Genomic DNA, 17,889 nt, shown 5'->3' with positions numbered 1-17,889 from the left:
CCTAACCCTGAGACCTGGGAGTCTGAGAGCCAGGAGGAGCCCCAGAGACTTATTTCCATGGAAGGAAGTGACGCTCTGTAGGAGCCCAGGGTGGGCGGGCGGAGTGTGGAGGCCCGAGTCCCAGCCGGCACCCAGTGCTGCTGTGTGGGAGCCCAGCCTCCAGCGGGGGCCAGGAGTAAGTCCACGTTCCATGCTGTCTCGTCTTCTGCCAGCTCTTGATAGAGAATCAGGCCTTGAGACAGGAAAGACAGGTCTGGCTCATGCCTGGATCACCCGTCTCTGCCTTAGGTTCCAGCATGGCCATAGAGCCATGGGGCTGCTGCATCTGGAAGGGGCTGAAAGCCTCGTCAGGCTAGAGCTCGATCCTCTTTCTGGGGCTACCTGTGCCCGCAGGACCCATTCCCAGGGGACCCAGATTCTTTTGCTTACTTGAATTGGTACCTGAAGTGGGACCCCCAGATTGTGGGGTCTCAGCACCTCCACAGGTGAGACCTCAGGAAGCAGAAGAGAGCCCTTGAGGGTCACCTTGGCATGGCCCGCTGCCATATGGCCGTCTCCTGAGCCAGGCCAGGCCGTCCGTCTTCGAAACAGGGCCATCTGCAGAGCCTCACCTGTGCTGTGAGAGCCATGCGAGGTGCTTGGCGTCTAATGACGGTGTCCTTCTTTCGGCAGGACGTGTATAGCCTCTACGACCCCAGGTACAGGCCCTGCGACAGCGCTGCCTACGTGGACCCCTACCGCTACCCCGAGCCCGAGCGGCCCAGCTCCCGGGCCAGCCACTGCTCCGACCGGCCGGCCGCCAGGTGATGGACGTCTGTGTTCCTGGCTGTGGCGGTAGCTTAGTGATTTGGAAGAGATTGTGTTTGCGAAGCATCATAGAAATCTCTTGAATGTGTGTGTGTGTTTCGTGGATGTAGACAGACTGTAGGCTGCATCTTTGAGTCGAACGGAGCCTGCTGCCTCAGCATGGTCACAGGCATGTCGTCAGGTGGTCTTGGGCAGGCCAGACCCTGGGCGGGGCCACGGGAAGGCCCCCTGCCCTCAAGCAGGGCTCCTCCCGGCCTGGGCAGTGGTCCTGTTGCCGAGGGCCCACATGGCAGCTTCTGACCTGGGGAGGTTCTTTCCCACGCTGGTTCCAGGGGTGCCCAGGCCAGGCAGGCTCAGGGTGCAGCATGGAGTGTGGCCTGTTGGCAGCAGCAGTCGCAGGCTTGGGCTGTCTGCCTGGCACTGCCTCGGTCAGGAGGCTCCCAGCGAGCACGCTCTCGCCTCTCTACCCAACTGAGCGCATCTCGGCTTTGCAGTTACAGGCAAGGCATTTCGAAAGATCCTTGGCATCACACCTTCAGCTGAGTAAAAATTTAAGCAGATCGCAGTCCTCCCACTCAGAGGTGTCAGTGGGTTAGGGTCCAGCCTCGCCACCTGGCATAGTGGCCTCGTGTACCCAGGCACCTCGTCTTGTAGGGCCGGGTTTCTACAAGACTGTGAGGCTCCTTCAGCTCGTGATAGACAAGAGAATGGTGCAGGGGAAGACCGTGTCCCCACTGCGTTGCAGATTTACGGCTGCTCCTGCTATTTTAAGTCCTTGGTCCCAAGCTCATCTGGAGAAATAGCCGGGTCTGTCCGGCCGGACCCCCGTCCTTGCGGAGGGATGCGCTGCGCTTCAGACCCCTGCGCTCTGGGTGCTCGGTGGGAGGCCGTGCCCATCTGTCCCCTGGGAGGCGAGGCTGTCGTCACACTGGGCACTCTGATCTGGGAGAGCCCCAGGCAGGTGTATCCTGGAAGCCCTGAGAGGCGAGGGAGGGCGGGGCCAGGGCACACCTCGCCGTTCCAATCTCCTCTTCCAGCCTGCAGGCTAACCCGAGGGGCCCAGAAGAGCTGTGGCTGTTGTAGGTGACCGAGCGGAGGCGGGCCTGGTTACCTGGCAGGGGTCTGTCGCCTAGCCTGTAGTGTCCAGGCCCCTCTGCGTCCTCACTACGCCCTTGCGGAGAGGAACAGTCTGCTGTCTCCTTTGTGTGTATGTGTGCGCGCACACACACGCGTGCAGGCCTGTGTGCGTGTGTGGAGCATCTCTGTGCTGTGCTCAGGTGGTCATGGTCTAGGGGAGCTGCGGGAGGGAAGAAAGTGCCCTGGGTGTCCAAGTGGAGTCCTTGCTGCGGGTGAGCAGCAGGGTGGCTGTGCCCCGCCCTGCTCCCGCTCAGGGCGTGTCTCTGGACCCCCGTGGTGGGGCTGGCGGCGCCCTAGTGCTGACCCAGGGCCCCCAGTCAGCGGGTGCTGTTACCGCAGTGGTGGGGGGGCCACTCTTTAAGGGCAGCTGCATCCTGGAGTGAGCCATTCCCAGGGGTTTGCAGTCACAGTTTAAAAATCAGAAGTGCTATTAAGTCCTTCCCAGGATCTTCCTGACCCAGTGGGCCTGGTCCCGCCCGTCTTGCAGTAAGAGCCAGTGGCGCTGGGCAGTCAGCTGGAACGGAGTCAGGGCCTCCTCCCCTCTCGGGGGGCACACGGTCATGGTTGGGGGGAGGGTGTTACAGTCGGGGCTAGCTTGCTTTCCGTAGCTCAGTGCCTTTTGCTTCTACTCCTGAGCACCCCGAGAAGGGCCAGTCCTCTTCTGCTGAACGGCACTTCCAGAGTTGCCTCAACAGCTAGACTTTTTGCTTTATAGTAGGGAGTCCCGTAACCTTACTGTCGTCACTGGTTCATATCTCCTGATGGAATTTTCCCCCAACCGAGGCGTTGTCACAAACGCCTGTGGCTCTGGGTGTGTTGGCTGGAATCTTGTCGCATGTTAAGAAGCATCTCATCTTGTTTTTTACCAGCACTGTGTGTGTTTTTCAGGCAAGCGTATCCTGAAGGTTACTATAATTCCAAAAGTGGATGGAGCAGTCAGAGTGATTACTATGCAGGTTACTATCCCAGCCAGTACGATTACGGAGGTGAGTTCAGAAACTGTCCCAGGCTAACTGCAGCAGACGCGTGTTCAGACCTTGGTGCAGCCAGGTGCAAGGCGGCGGCACGGTGATTTTTCTTAGGAAAGTTTTCCCTTTTATTAGTCACATGATTTTATCCAGTAGCCTAATTTGCATCTAGAAATAATTATATTGCTACCATTCACTGGTAAGTATTAGCTTAGTCTTAGTAGTGTGTCTGTTTTCTTTGACTTTCTAGCAAAGCATAATTCTAGGTAGGTACAATTGATAAACAATCAGTTGTTACAATTGATTAAAATGAAGCGAGGGGCCAGCGGCCCCCTGCACCAGTCACGTGTGATGCGACAGGGGCCCTCGGGTTGGACAGAGCAGACTGCGGTGGCCGTGCCCCTCCCCTTCAGGCGCCGCCGCTATCAGGCGGGCTGTGCGTCTTGGCGCGCGTGCCCTGAGCAGCCCCCCGGGGCCCCCTGCCCGGCCGTGGTCAGAAGCAGGGTCCCGACCTGCAGCCGTTTGTCCGCGACAGCCACCTGCTTCCCTGTCTTCTGGGGTTCCTCCTCCACTTTGTGTTTGCGCTGCTTTACGCATAGTTCTGCACGTGTTTGCCCAGAGCGATACGTCCGGATTGTTTATCGTGTTAGTTAACATGCTTTGGAAAAGCAGTCTTTCAGTTTGAGAGCACTTCTTAGGTTTTGCTTGCTTTTCACTGAGGCGTGGTTGCTTTAGTGTTGCGCCTGATGCCTCCTGTACACAAAGCAGCTCCGGTCACACACGTGTTGGTCCTTGTTAAATATCCTCTTCCGTTATTGTTTGCTCCAGGGGATCGGATATAGCTCCATGTACTATGCAGTAGCACCTTGTGGGTCCATTGAGAGTATTTCCTAAAGCTCTCTGGACTACATTAGAGAAGAGAGATGAATGAAGTTTGTTTTTAATCACGTGTTGAGAGAAGGGTAGCCAGTGGCCTTTAGGGTCACAGTGGAGGAAGACGCTCTGGGTGCTCTCATGCCTCACAGTTAACGTTCCCCAGGGTCGTGCTGCTTTTCGGGGGGAGAGTTTCGTTCCTCTCAGAGGCTCGGAGCATCCTTCAGTCCTGGGATGGCCTGGTTTCTCCAGTGCTAGCCAGAGCAGTGTCTTTTTCATGTTGTACCAACCTGTTGACCTCTTGCTGTAGACCCAGGTCGCTGGGATCGGTTCTACTACGGTTCTCGGTTCAGAGATCCCCGTGCCTACGACCGGAGGTACTGGTATGATGCTGAGTACGACTCCTGCAGGAAGGAGAACTACGCCTATGGGGACAGGTGGGTAGAACCAACTCCGATACGGAGGGCAGGTCGTGAGTCAGCTAGGCCTTCGCCCTCGGGTCCTTATGTCTGCTCGAGAGCTGTGGTCACATCTGGCTCCCGGGGACCCGCCACTGTCAGTGGAGGAGGGTGAACCAGAGGTCCTTTCTTTGGGCTTTTGGAGGGGAACTGACCTTAGAACAAGTGCCGGGGGTCAGTTCAGCCTCCTCTTCGCGGGTCCTCGAGAGGTGCGACTGCCTCGGAATGGACCCCCAGCCTGTGTCTCTTGGTCTCAGGCAGGGCCTGAGCTTGGCCGTGGGTGCGGTGACCCCGCCACAGCGTGGGCTCGGGCGAGTGTCATTCCTGGGGTCAGGACCCTGGGGGGCTCAGCCCTGTGCAACTTAGTAGCCTTGCCTCTGCCTGCCGCCTCCTCCAGGCCCGAGAAATACGATGACCGCTACAGGTACGACCCGCGCTTCACCGGGAGCTTTGACGACGAGCCCGAGCCGCCTCGGGACCCGTACGGGGAGGAGGCGGACCGGCACAGCGAGCACAGCCAGCACTCGGCGCGTAGCCTGCGCAGCGCGCCCAGCCTGCCGAGCCGCCGCAGCAGCTTCAGCGCCCACTCCCACCAGGTAGGCGGGGCGGGCTCCGGGGCCACCCGGGCTCACGGCGGGCAGCCAAGGGGCGTCACCTTTTGGCTTTGTGCTCCTGAAGAGTCAGGTGTACCGGAGTCACAACACGCCTGCCGGGTCCTACGAGGTGCCCCCTGCACTGGGCTCCTTCCACGGCGATTATGCCTACGGCCCCTACGGGAGCGACTTCCACGGCGCACCAGGCTTCCCAGAGTACGGCTACCCCACCGAGGCCAGCTGGCCCTCCGTGGAGCAAGGTGTGTGCAGCAAGGCCCTGGGTGTGCACGGCGCAGAGGGGGGCCCAGGAGCTCCTGGGGTTGGCGTCTGCGCCCGCAGTGAGGAAGGGGCTGAGTTACAACCCGGGTGGGAACTGGTGATGGCCGGGCCTGGGCTTCACTGCCATGCAAGGGCGCCGTGCCCAGCGCGCCCGTCCTGAGGGGTGGCGCTTACCACGCTGGGCCGCTTGTGTCCTGGGGCTGCAGTTTGGTTCCCCGGCCCGTCCATCATACCCACTTCAGCACAGCGCTGCCTTCAGGCTTCCTGCCCAGTTCAGCTCCCCACGTGGAGGGACAGCCCCCCGCCACCAGGCTGACTGCACGGGTGCGGGGCTCTTAGAGGAAGCCTGGTTCTCCTTGAAAAGCTCTGGTCATTTACTTATTGCACGTGCTGCATCTCAGCACACTTTGGAGATGCTTGATCACATGCTGTTTCTGGGAAAGCTGTGCCCGTGTGTGAAGTTGGAGAACAGGCAGCTCCGGCGGGCTTCCCGGAGGGCCTGTGGTTGGAGACCTCCCTTCCTGCTTGCCTGCGCTGTCTCTCTCTCGGCCGCTGCCTCGCCGCGCCGGGGCTGCTCCGCGGTCACAGCCGTGAGGAGTGCGCAGGGGCCCCCTGAGCAGGCTTCTGTAGAAACATTGCGGCCTGATGGCTTTTAAAGGAACCTTTCCGTTTTAGAGGAGACTTTCCTCGTTTTTAATGATTTGTTTGTGTGACACGTGTAAATTGTACTTTTCAATAGGATGTTTAATAGTTGAAACTCAGTTGATCTGGATAATCTGTGATTCTGGCTGTCTGGGTGTCTTGAAAATCTGAGGTATTGATCTAGTTCAGAAGCATTAAAAACTGACAAGCTGGTGGTTTCTTTTTCACTTGATTCACATGTAGCTCCATCGAGACCCTCTTCTCCCGAGAAGTTCTCGGTGCCCCATGTCTGTGCCAGGTTTGGTCCTGGGGGCCAGCTCATCAAAGTGATTCCAAACCTGCCTTCAGAAGGACAGCCTGCACTGGTTGAAATTCACAGCATGGAGGTAATTCCGTGGGGAGCAGTTCCGTGTCGTCATTCAGCCCCCCACCCCGAAAACGTGCTCTGCAGCCTGTCATCTTCAACTTACGTGTCCTTGCCTGAAAGAGCAATCTTAAGAAAAGTTAACTTCTGTGAGTCTTTGATTTGTAGGTTGTTTTGGTTCTGTTCTACCATCTATTTTTCCTCCCAGAAGTCAGTATTTTTTTAGTAAGAATCTTCTGGATTTTGCTTTTATCCTGTGTTCATTTTTTGTTGTTTAATTTTCTGGTTTTGGAGGGAGGGCTCCATAGATGTTCATTTTACCGGTGATCTGGAGAATGGGCAGAGGTGCCTCATGACCACGGGGGGCTGGTGTGGGGCGCCCCAGGCCTGTGCCTGGCAGGCCTCTGCCATCACGTATATCCAGGCCTTGTGTCAGAGTTTGGGCAGGAGGAAGGGGTCTCACTGCTTAAGTAAAGTTTGGAAGTCACTGTTGTAGAGCTGGCTTGCCCACGCTTCATGATGGAGGCTTCGCTGCCCCCCGCGGGGGGACAGGCTGTCCCCAGGACACTGTCCATAGCTCTGTCTGCTAGTGTGGCCAACAGACATGGGCTGGGCTGGGCGGTACTGCACCGTCCCCCTGAACCGCTCTCCCTGTCCCTGCCTAGACCTTGCTGCAGCACACGCCGGAGCAGGAGGAGATGCGGGCCTTCCCAGGACCTCTCGGCAAGTACGTGCCCACAGAAGCATCCTCGGTGCCCGTCCGCTGGCCGTGCTGAGCATGGCCTGGCAGGTGCAGTGGCCGCTGTTCACCGAGCGTGTGTTCTTTTTGCAGAGATGACACCCATAAAGTGGATGTTATTAATTTTGCACAGAACAAGGCTACAAAGTGTTTGCAGAATGAAAACTTAATAGACAAAGAGTCTGCGAGTCTCCTCTGGAGCTTTATTGTCATGCTGTGCAGGCAGAACGGGGTACGTATCTCCCCTCCTAGAGCGTCCCTTCTCGTCAGCTCTAGTCCCAGGGTCCTCGGCCCCCAGGAGGATCTGGCAGGATTTCTGGGCCAGGCATTCTCGTCCGGGGGCCTCCCCATCGTTGGCCTGCCGGGCATGTGCGGTTTGCCCGTGTCGCTCCCAGCAAGGGGGGAGCAGCTCTGCACCTGAGGGGGTCTGACGGGCCGTCCCCGACCAAAGCTAGGATGGTCTTGCCCCCTGCAGGAAGGTTTGTCTGTGGTTGAGCCTGCTTTCCCTCCTGGCCCTTGCAGACCGTGGTGGGCACAGACATTGCGGAGCTCTTGTTACGAGACCACCGAACCGTGTGGCTTCCTGGGAAGTCGCCAAATGAGGCCAACCTGATCGATTTCACCAATGAGGCCGTGGAGCAGGTGGAGGAGGAGGAGTCCGGCGAGGCCCAGCTCTCGTTCCTTACGGACAGTCAGGCCGCCAGCACCCTCGAGAAAGACACGGAGCGGTTCCGGGAGCTGCTGCTCTACGGCCGCAAGAAGGTGAGTGACCCGCGCTGGCGGGACATGGGTGCAGGCCCCACGCTTGGGGCAGAGCGCCCTGCTGGGGGGTCCCGTTCTGCCGAGACCAGCGTGCACGTGTCGGCTCTGAAGGCGCGAATGGTGGCCCGGCCCGAGCGTCGCTGGTGTCGGGGCTGCTGGCTCCGTGCTGCGTCCCTCGGCAGGTCCGCGGGCTCGGGGCTGGGCCCTGCTGTGTGTGGTGTATCGGGGTGAGCGCGTGCTCAGGACAGCTCCGCGTGTTCTCACGCAGCCGGGGGGAGCGCGCCGTTGCTGCCGTGAGCGGGCGGGGCCTGTGCTAGAGAGGACCGGCCGGGACCCAGCCGGGGCCCAGGCGGGCAGCGCCGTGGTGACACGCCCTGCACGGGCTCCGTGCGGGCACCTGGCCCTGCGGAACGGGGCCAGCGAAACTCAGTGTGATGAGTGGGTGGTCTTAACGAGGACCTTTTACAGCTGAGGGAAATCCCACAATCTCTTCAGTTTCATTAGCATTTGTCTCTGTTACAACATTTTTGCCTCTTGGTCAGAAGTTTTCTGAATTGCGGCCCAGGTTATTTGGGTAAGAGGGGCTGTGGTGCCAAAGGCCCTATTGGTGCCGAGCAGATGCCCAGTGGGGCCCAGGGGTCGTTCTGGGCCTGGGGAGTCAGCGTCCTGGAGCCCGTGGTCGCCATGGAGGGGATGGCGGTGCTGCTGCCCTGCTGGCCCTGGTCCCGACAGCATGTGTCCCCTGGGTGACGGTGCTGAGGGCAGGGTGCTTCCACAGTGTCCCGCAGGGGCTCCGACCAGGGGGAAGCTTGGAGCCCACCTCCTCTGCGTCTCTGCGTGCGGCACGCGCCTCAGGGCCTTCGGTCCGTTTGACTTCTCACCTGCAGTTGCACCCTCTGCCCCTTCCCGGCAGCACACGCTCCAGGGCCCCTGTTGTTCTCAGGGCCCCAACACACTCTCGCTGCCTTTGCAGGACGCCTTAGAGTCTGCGATGAAGAATGGCTTGTGGGGTCACGCCCTGTTACTTGCCAGTAAGATGGACAGCCGGACGCACGCCAGAGTCATGACCAGGTGAGGAGTCCTGCCGTGGCGCGGGCTGTGGGCGGGGCCCGGCCTCCTGTGGAGTGGGGAGCCCACGGGCCCCTGAGCTGTTGGCGGAGGAGGCTGGGGAGGCCTGTCTGCCACGCCTGGCTGTGGGCTGGCTGGGCCCTCTGCCTCGGGTGGTGTGGCTAAGGGATTTAACTTTTTTTGTCGACTGCAGCGTTTAATTCTGTAAAACCTCAATGAATTCTGTACTCTCCCTCTACTCCAGCCTTATAAAAACACTGGTGTGTACGTTTGGCCCAGGTTAAGCATCAGGCCAGTCACCAGACTGGCGGAGGTGAGGCCAGGCTTGTTTTGTGTCTTGTTTTCTGGCTGAACGTCTTTTTACATCTGCTTAGGTTTGCCAACAGCCTTCCAATCAATGACCCCCTGCAGACCGTCTACCAGCTGATGTCAGGGCGGATGCCGGCCGCGTCCACGGTCAGTGGGTCCTGACGGCGCCTCAGTTCAGCGTCTGCGTGGAGCCTGCTCCCACGCGGACGTCCCGCGCCTGCTTCCTCCCCACACCCGCGCACTGGGGCCCTGCGGAGCTGAGTGTGTTCTGAGGCTGAGTGCTCTGTGCTTGCTTCTGGTTTCAGTGCTGTGGGGATGAGAAGTGGGGAGACTGGCGGCCGCACTTGGCCATGATCTTGTCCAACCTGAGCAGCAACGTGGACGTGGAGTCTCGGGCCATGGCCACGATGGGCGACACCCTGGGTAGGTCAGGCTGGATGCGGAAGGGGTGCTGGGCCTCGGTGCTCCAGCCCGAGACTGTCCCTCTGTCCGGGGTGTCCGTGTGTCCCTGGGAGTGCGGTGCCGTCCCGGAGCCCGAGCCCGCCTGCTTTCCATCCCCTCAGCCTCCAAAGGGCTCCTCGACGCCGCGCACTTCTGCTACCTCATGGCCCAGGTTGGATTTGGGGTGTACACCAAGAAGACCACAAAGCTTGTCTTAATCGGGTCAAACCACAGGTAAGGGACATGTCTGCATCGTGGCGCCCGCGCCCCTTAGAAGGGACAGGGCCCCACGTGGCCGACTGGGGCCGCACGCGTGGGGCATGGTGTGCCGGCGCTTCTGCTTCGGGGGCCCGCTCCAGCGTGACACGACGCCTGTCCTCCACAGTTTGCCGTTTTTAAAGTTCGCGACCAACGAAGCGATCCAGAGGACAGAAGCCTACGAGTTCGCGCAGTCGTTGGGGGCACAGACCTGCTCCTTACCCAGCTTCCAGGTGGGGCCCGGGTTCCAGCTCTGACCTGGCTTTGGGCGTGGTCAGTGCTCACAGGGTTGCAGCTCTTAGGGGTTCTATTCAAAGAAACAAAAGCGATGAAATCTGTTTGGAAATTTGAGGAGGTCTTAATCTGTAATGCTCGAGAACGAAAGCCCGTGGAATTGAGAGTTCTGGCTGTGGTTTGGTTCTCAGCACTAAGTGCTAAGAACTTGCACTGTTTGGTGGCCAGTTTCTCTCCTGTCAGCTGTGGACGGCGTTTCGGGGAGGGTGTGCCCGACGGGCCTGTGCGTGTGCTGCCAGCCGCGCAGGGTGGGCGCGCGGGTGGCTCCCGAGGGCCGCCGTCAGGCACACGTGCGGTGGCGCCTCGTGCTCGCCCCGTGGTTGAGAACGCTGACGGCTGTGTTTCTCAGAAGCTTAGTTGTGTGCTCTGATCTAAACCTGCTGAGGGAAGGAGACTGGCTCTGCTCTGGGCAGGCAGGGCAGGGGGCGTGGAGAACGCAGAGGAAGGACAGAAGGACCAGGGCAGGGCCGGCCGGGTGCGGGGGGGCGGCCCTGGGCGGCTCAAGCCCACTGAGTTCGTCTGTCTGTCCCAGGTGTTCAAGTTCATCTACTGCTGCCGCCTGGCCGAGATGGGGCTGGCCACGCAGGCCTTCCACTACTGCGAGGCGATCGCCAAGAGCGTCCTGGCAGAGCCTCACAGACACTCGCCGGTGCTGCTCCGCCAGCTGGCGCAGGTGATGCCTCCTGCAGCCCAGGGGCCCCAGGGCCACGGCAGCGCGGCGCTCAGACCTCCCAACTGGGGTGGGTCCTGCACGTTCCTGGGCGGGGGCAGGTGTTCGCACCGCAGCAGAGGGCCCTTGGGAGCTTTGGCATGAGAAGGGCCTGCTTTCAGGAGGCCCACGTACCCGGGCACCCCAGCCTCGCTGGGGTGGGTCCTGGCTGTGGCCCCACGGCCCCAACTTCTCGCTCCGTGAGACAGAAAGCACGTGACGACCTCCTGCCAGCGCCCAGCATCCATGTGTCCCTCTCCCTGGAGGTGGCAGTGACCCCGCACCCTCGTGACACTGAAGAGCTTTGCCACGGACGCTCTCAGAGTCACAGGAGCCTCACAGGCGGGCTGCTGAGCCCACGTTTCTGTGCCATAGCTCCAGCCGTTACCGTGAGGCCAGACTTGGTGTGTCTGTGCCCCCCGCGGCCCCCAGAGCGTGAGCGCCTCTAGGTCGGGGGACACCTCGGCGAGTAGAGTCCAGTGGAGGCGGGCTCAGCGCCCCAGGGTCTGTCCAGTGCTGTGGCCTCCGCGGCCAGCGCAGGGGGTGCTGACGTCCCAGGCCCTCTGCTCACGCCTACACAATCACGGATGTTCCCAGGCCCTCTGCTCACGTGTACACAGTCATGGGTGTTCCCAGGCCCTCTCCTCACATGTACACAGTCATGGGTGTTCCCAGGCCTTCTCCTCACATGTACACAGTCATGGGTGTTCCCAGGCCTTCTCCTCACGTGTACACAGTCATGGGTGTTCCCAGGCCTTCTCCTCACGTGTACACAGTCATGGGTGTTCCCAGGCCCTCTCCTCACATGTACACAGTCATGGGTGTTCCCAGGCCTTCTCCTCACATGTACACAGTCATGGGTGTTCCAAGGCCCTCTCCTCACGCGTACACGGTCACAGGTGTTTCCAGGTCCTCTCTTCACGTGTACACGGTCGTGGATGTTCCCAGACTCCTCTCTTCGCGTGTACACGGTCATGGATGGTCCCGCGAGTGCAGCTCAGGGCTCCCGTGGGGGAGGAACTGCGTGTCCGGTCTGGCCTGTCCCCAGGCCGTGGCGGGTGTGGCGGGCGTCTCCTGTGGGAGCAGAGCCTGCATCTCCGCGTGTTTCCAGGTCGCCTCCCAGTTGCGCCTCTTTGACCCTCAGCTGAAGGAGAAGCCGGAGGAGGAGGCGTCTGCGGAGCCCGCCTGGCTGGCCCAGCTGCGGCTCGTGGAGAGACAGGCCGAGGTGCGCTGGGGGTGATGGGGCCCTTGTGTGTACACCGCGCTTGTCGGCGTCTGTGCTCCGGGCACCTCTGTCGGGCGGGGGGCGGCGTCCGGCGGGGAGACATCTGAGGCCCTCCTCCCTCAGGAGGGCGCCGTGGCCTGGAGTCAGGATGGAGCCTGCCCCCCGCGCTGCTCCAGCTCGCCAAGCCCTGAGGGGGGGCCCCGTGACGGCCCGGGACCCCCCCAGCTGTTGGGCCTGGGCGCTGACAACCCGCTGCTGGCCCCGCCGGCGCCCGGCGCAGAGCTCTTCAGCCAGGACGTGCGGCTGCTGCCCTCAGGTGAGCCCGCGAGCGCGGTCCCGCGGCTCCTCCGCCCGCGGCCGCCTCCCTCGACGAGCCCGCCGGGTCCCGTGGCTCTGACGGTCTGGCGGAGTGGGCGGGCCGCCTGTGTGCCCAGAGGCAGCGGGGTGGGAGGGCCGTGAAGGCAGAGGGCCTGCGCGGGGCCAGACGGCGGCCTGCCGGGCTGTCAGGGCGTCCCGCGGCCTCGAGCCCACGCCCTGCACTGTGCAGAGTGAGGCCCCGTGACACCCCGGCAGCCTCAGCCTTTGTGCTCAGACGCGGGGTTCCGTCTCCCAGTGAACGAGGTGTGCTTGCAGAGGCACTGGGGCGAGCACGTGGCCTCAGACGGTCCTTCTCCACCACCTCCCGCAGCTCCTCTGATGCTCCCCGACGGCCCACCAGTCGTCCCCACCCGGGTGCCCATGTTACCTGTGCCACTGCCGGGCCCTGTCGAGCTGGGGCCTGTACATGGACCCCCGGGGGCTGTACCTGGCTTTGCAGAGCCCTCTGGGCCTGACCCTGTGGCCCTGTACCCCGGACCTGGGGTGCCAACCCTCCAGGACACGGACCGCCTGCTCCCAGAGGCCAGGAGCCAGGACGCAGGTGGGTCTGCCAAGGGGCCGTCCTGAGGGCAGAGCAGAGTGGGTTTGCTCTTCATGGAGGTGCCTGTAGGAGGAACCTAAGTCATCCCGACTGGGAGGAGGTGGGAGTGGGTGTCCCGGGGCGGAGGGGGGCAACCCTGTGACCCCGGGGACATGCTGACCCTCCTACAGGGCTGTCCCTGGCCGTCTGTCCACCTGGACAACCTGGCTCTTAAACTGAAGCTTCATCTTTACATGTTTAGAACAGTGCAGTCTGGGTCTCTGAAGGTTTCGGGAGGCCTGGCGGGTGGGGGAGCCGTGCATCCCCAGCGGCGGGCGTGGCCGCGTGCTCCCCACCCCGGGCGCCGGTGCCGAGCTCACCGGAGCCGCGCTTCCCTTGGCAGGGGCGGCGCCGCAGGAGACGCCGGGCAGAAGCTCGCACTCGGAGCCGGGAGAGGAGGAGTTTGGTGGGAACTTTGCTAATATGGTACTTGCCCACTTCATTTTTGTTTTTAAGCTATTTATTTGTTTTATGTAAACTCCACCGAATAAGTACTCCAGTTCTTCTTTCTTAAATTGTAAGTAGATCAATAGCACTTAAATTTATGAGGTGGTCTTTTGAAGTACTTCATAAAGAGAAACCTTGAATCCTTAAAATATGAAGAACTAATGAAAACGTTAATAGGGAGAACAGTAATAGTATAAAAGAAGGTTTTTAAGGAAGAGAAATATGTATCTGTAATGAAATTATCTTGTCAGTTTTAGGCTTTCTAAGATGGAGAACTTCTCTGACTTCTGCATCTTTTTCAGGATCCATAAGACTTTTAGTGCTTTCCTTGAAGTTAAGATTCATTGTATCAGACGTGTTTGACATAAACAAACACCCTTTCTGTGTGCTGTGATCCCAGTGGCAGGGATGGGAGGGCAGGTGGATAAATGCTTTTATATACGTGGTCTGGAAGCTTCTTACAGATTGCCAGTTCTCTTTGGTGTCCTGGGACACTCTCCTTGTGTATTTTACCGTTAAAATATTGTGTCCCTGAGAAAGTAAAAGTGACCGTTTAAGTGTATTGAAAAAATTGTCTCAGCTCGGGGATGAACGTCTTTCTAAACAATTCTGTCTCTTAAACCACCCCTGTCCTCCGTGCTCATGTGTGTCCCGCTTCCTCCTTCCCGCTGGCCCAGTGGATTCCAGGACCCGCACTGGGAGCGCCTCGGGCCCCTGGAAGACCTTGTTCTCAAGGCCGGGGACCCTGGAAGCGGGGCCTCTCCAGCCCCTCGCGTGCGCCGTGCGGGCCGAGAGGCGCCCCCGCTGAGCTGCGCCCTGTCCCCCCAGGGCTCCTTCAGGACCTCACCGGGCTCCGAGGCGCCGCCGCATGCCCTGCAGCCACCCGCGCCGCTGACGCCCGCACCCGAAGTGCAGAGACCTGTCCAGGCCGCCAAGAAGGAGAGCAAGGAGCCGAAGAAGGTGACTCTCAGCCCCAGCCGGGCAGGGGTGGGGTCGCACAGACCCTCGTCGTGCCGAGGCGACGACACAGCGTGTGTGTGACGATGGAGCCCAGCGTGTTTTGGAAGGGCCGCCTGTGTGCGGTGCGGTGTGTGTGTCTGTGTCTGTGTCCACGTGTGAACCACCAGCTCAGAGCGGGGGCCGCTGCCCGCCCTGAGGCCTGCAGGTCCAGGGCCTGTCCACCTGCCCGGAGGGTGGTGTCCGCACTGACCACTGGTCAGGTTGGGCCCTTGCTGAGCCTCACGTCATCGTGGCGCGCACCACGCTTCTGTCGTGCTTGCTCCCAGTAACGGACGTTAATTGCTTCGTTTTAGTTTGCGTTTATTAGGGATACAGCCACGTGAGTTTTCTCGTCTCTTTTGTGGTGGTAAATGCACTTCTTTCCCGAGAGTATATCCCAGCGTCACGGGACGGCCGCGTGTCCAGCTTTAGAACGTCCTCTGGACAGGCCTCCTCGCACGTTCGCCAGGTGGTCCTTCCGGCACCCGCAGGCCAGACCCCAGCCCCGTCATCCCCGGGGCTGCACTGTCCGCCCTCCTGATGGTGGCCGTTGTGCGGGGGTTGGTGCCTCTGCTGATGAGTCACTACACGGCGCCTTTCCAGGCGCTTGTCCCCACCCCGCCTTGTCTGCGGGGATCCGCTTAGGTCTTCTCCCGTCATTTCCGGGGTCAGCAGGCTGGCGGTGGTCCTTCTCACCTGGATGCAGGTTCTGTCAGATGTGTGTTGTGAACGTTTTTTCCAGCCTTGGGTGGCCTCTTATCCTTTGATGGTGGCTTGGGAAGAACATGGTTCTTAGTCTAGCGCTCAGCAGACTGCCTTAATGGCTGGTATCTTTTTTTTAATTATTTGTTTTTGGTCATTGTGGGTCTGGGTTGCTGCACACTGGCTTTCTCTAGTTGCAGCAGTGGAGGCTGCTTTGTGGCAATGTGTAGGCTTCTCGCTGCGGCGGCTTCTCTTGTGGCGCACGGGCTCCAGGGTGCTCGGGCTCCGCAGTCGGGGCTCCTGGGCTCCGGGAAGCAGGCTCCACAGTCAGGGCTCCGGGTTTAGTTGCTCTGCAGCACAGGGGATCTCCTTGGATGAGAGATGGAACCCATGTCCCCCACGTTGGCAGGCAGATTCCTATCCACTGTGCCACCAGGGAAGCCCCCATGGCTGGTATCACAAGTAAACACAAGTTTAATTCAAAATGTTCGTGAGTCGTGCAGGTGACTGGATTCCCGCCCCTGCCCCTAGCGCGGAGTCGGCCACAGGTTCAGAGCGGGTTGGGGCTGTGGAGCTGCTGCGCTTTGCGGTGGACGTGACAGGCAGTGTGTGTGGGACAAGGCCAACCTCCCTGACACCTGCCCTGTCCCAGCCTGGGGGCGCAAGGGCCTGTTGTGAGGAGCCCGCAGGGACTTGCTGGCATCACTGCTGCTGGGGGAGACGCTCTCAGGCTGCTCGTCGTTGGCGTTTGGATGTGAGATGCTCCAGGAGGCAAATTACTGTTCCGATTTTTATAATTGTGGTAAAATACACATCACACTGGCCACTTCGCTGTTTTTAAGTGCGCGGTTCTGTCGTGCGGCCACCACCACCGTCCCCAGGACTCTGTCGTCTTCCACACCGAAGCCCTGAGCCCTGGAGGCCGCTCCCGCCTCCAGCCGGGCATCTGCCTCCTGTCTCTGTGGCCGTGGCGCCTGCGGGCCCTGACACGGGGGCTCACGCGGGCCCTGACTCGGGGGCTCACGCGGGCCGGCCCTGCTGTGATGGGCTCGTTCTCAGCGCCACGTCCTCAGGCTCGTTCTGGTGGTTTCTCTGTTCAGAGCAGCGAATCCTGGTTCTCCCGCTGGCTGCCTGTGAAGAAAAGGACAGAAGCTTATCTGCCAGACGACAAGAACAAATCGGTGAGTCCTGCCAGGTGGGCCTGAGGATCCGGGGGGTCTGCAGCAGCAGGGCGTCCAGCTGTTTGCATGAAGCGTCTCAGCCCTCGGCGAACCCGAGCCAGTGCCTCTTGCGTGCTCAGGGTCTGACTCTGCTCGCCTCGTGGTGCTGAGTTCTCTTTTCACTTTTCACGACCCCGGCAGATCGTCTGGGATGAGAAGAAGAACCGATGGGTGGATGTCAACGAGCCGGAGGAGGAGGTGAGCTGGGACTCAGGCATTCGCTGGAACCCCGGGCGGAGAGGCCCTCCCCAGGGCAGGAGCTGTGGGGCGGCGGATCTCCAAGTGGGCTTTCCTTCTGCAGAAGAAGGCTCCGCCCCCGCCTCCAGCTGCCCTTCCCAAGGCTCCACACGCTGCCCACCCTGGTCCCGGAGGGCCCCCCAGGCCCACTGTGAACATGTATTCTAGAAAAGCAGGTAACAAAGCCTAGCCCAAAGCTAGGTCATCTGGGTCGTCTGTTTGTCCTCTACGCACTCCAGAGCCCAGCAGGGACCACGTGTCTGTCAGGCGTGGTTTGTCTCCCGCGAGAAGAGGGCTGGTTCTCTGAGGATGAGTCTGGGGTGGGGGTGCGCGTCTTCCTGAGCAGTGAGTGGTCCTGGAAGGGTGGATCCGATCAATTGGAAAGGCATCCTGGTGGCATCATGGCATGAAGTGAGACCCTCACCTGAGCAGCAGGCCCCGGGAGAGGCTCCCTGTCAGAGCCCGGCCTCCCTGGGGCTGGAAGTGGGGTCCCCATGCTCCCTGGACACATGGAGGGTGGAGCAGGGACCACGGCATGGGGTGACCTTGCCCCCTCTCTGCGTCATAGCTGGGACCAGGGCACGTTACGTGGACATCTTGAACCCGGGGGGACCCCAGCGGAGCGAGTCAGCCCTGGCTCCCACTGACCTCTTTGCACCCCTGGCCCCGCTTCCAATTCCAGCTCACCTGTTGGGCCCAAACACAGGTACATAGCCCACTCAGCAGGGGTGTTCGCCCCCGCCTGCTGACCTTGGGTCTCCTTCTGGGCCCCTGGCCTTGGTCCACTTTCAAGAAGAGCGCCGCAGACGCAGAGCGCGAGGCCCGCCATGCTGTCTGCAGGCGTGTGTGCGCTGGGGGGGGCGGGGGGGGGCAGGTGGAGCGCATCCCCTGGGGCTGAGTCCCCTGGCCCCAGGGCCGTGTGGATGAGTGAGGGCCTCCCCCCCACCCCCCGTCTCCCCGTAGATGCAGAGGAGGTGCCGTCCGCCGAGGGGGCCGGCAGGGAGGGGCCAGCCAGGCCGGAGCCCACCTCGGATACCAAGGTGAGCCCTGCGCAGGGCGGGGGCGTGGGGGGCAGTGGAAGTCAGCCTCCTGCTCCCCCGAGAGGTGGCCACGCGCGTGTTCTCTGGGAACACTGTCCTACTGACGTTTTAATAGCGTAAAGGGTTTCTTCGTGTGTGTAAAATACAGTCATTTAGAGTTTGATATCTAAGGTTGGATGGAGCTTGATTTCAGCCCGGGTTCTCCATTACTTAGCTATTTAAAGTTTGGGGGTGGGGGGCTGATGGTCCAGCGGTTAGGACCCTATACGTCCCCCTGTAGGGCAAGGGTTCAGTCCCTGGTTGGGGAGCTGAGATCCCACAAGCGGTGTGGCGAGGCTGAAAGGAAAAGGTGGGGGCAGG

The 17,889-nt window shown here is 60.8% G+C and overlaps 1 protein-coding gene across 15 annotated transcripts in view; it reads left to right on the top strand.

Annotated features, from left to right (window-relative positions):
* SEC16A (SEC16 homolog A, endoplasmic reticulum export factor) overlaps positions 1 to 17,889 on the top strand; it is a 30,901-nt gene that overhangs the window by 9,024 nt on the left and 3,988 nt on the right. For 11 of the 15 annotated variants that reach the window (XM_043470043.1, XM_043470049.1, XM_043470055.1 and 8 more), the window contains 25 exons: positions 673 to 803; positions 2,833 to 2,930; positions 4,096 to 4,222; positions 4,641 to 4,839; positions 4,922 to 5,096; positions 6,001 to 6,143; positions 6,787 to 6,848; positions 6,954 to 7,092; positions 7,383 to 7,622; positions 8,596 to 8,693; positions 9,065 to 9,146; positions 9,305 to 9,422; positions 9,563 to 9,674; positions 9,826 to 9,931; positions 10,525 to 10,665; positions 11,813 to 11,926; positions 12,050 to 12,242; positions 12,615 to 12,845; positions 13,228 to 13,310; positions 14,160 to 14,291; positions 16,133 to 16,213; positions 16,394 to 16,450; positions 16,554 to 16,665; positions 17,058 to 17,195; positions 17,453 to 17,529. In XM_043470043.1, the coding sequence (XP_043325978.1) occupies positions 673 to 803; positions 2,833 to 2,930; positions 4,096 to 4,222; positions 4,641 to 4,839; positions 4,922 to 5,096; positions 6,001 to 6,143; positions 6,787 to 6,848; positions 6,954 to 7,092; positions 7,383 to 7,622; positions 8,596 to 8,693; positions 9,065 to 9,146; positions 9,305 to 9,422; positions 9,563 to 9,674; positions 9,826 to 9,931; positions 10,525 to 10,665; positions 11,813 to 11,926; positions 12,050 to 12,242; positions 12,615 to 12,845; positions 13,228 to 13,310; positions 14,160 to 14,291; positions 16,133 to 16,213; positions 16,394 to 16,450; positions 16,554 to 16,665; positions 17,058 to 17,195; positions 17,453 to 17,529 (3,189 nt within the window). The remainder of the gene's footprint in view (positions 1 to 672; positions 804 to 2,832; positions 2,931 to 4,095; positions 4,223 to 4,640; positions 4,840 to 4,921; positions 5,097 to 6,000; positions 6,144 to 6,786; positions 6,849 to 6,953; positions 7,093 to 7,382; positions 7,623 to 8,595; positions 8,694 to 9,064; positions 9,147 to 9,304; positions 9,423 to 9,562; positions 9,675 to 9,825; positions 9,932 to 10,524; positions 10,666 to 11,812; positions 11,927 to 12,049; positions 12,243 to 12,614; positions 12,846 to 13,227; positions 13,311 to 14,159; positions 14,292 to 16,132; positions 16,214 to 16,393; positions 16,451 to 16,553; positions 16,666 to 17,057; positions 17,196 to 17,452; positions 17,530 to 17,889) is intronic. The other 4 variants (XM_043470057.1, XM_043470056.1, XM_043470054.1 and 1 more) reach the window with 1 other exon arrangement.

This window comes from Cervus canadensis, chromosome 5 (genome assembly GCF_019320065.1).
Source record: "Cervus canadensis isolate Bull #8, Minnesota chromosome 5, ASM1932006v1, whole genome shotgun sequence".
NCBI lineage: Eukaryota > Metazoa > Chordata > Mammalia > Artiodactyla > Cervidae > Cervus > Cervus canadensis.
This window is presented reverse-complemented; position numbering and strand designations above follow the sequence as displayed.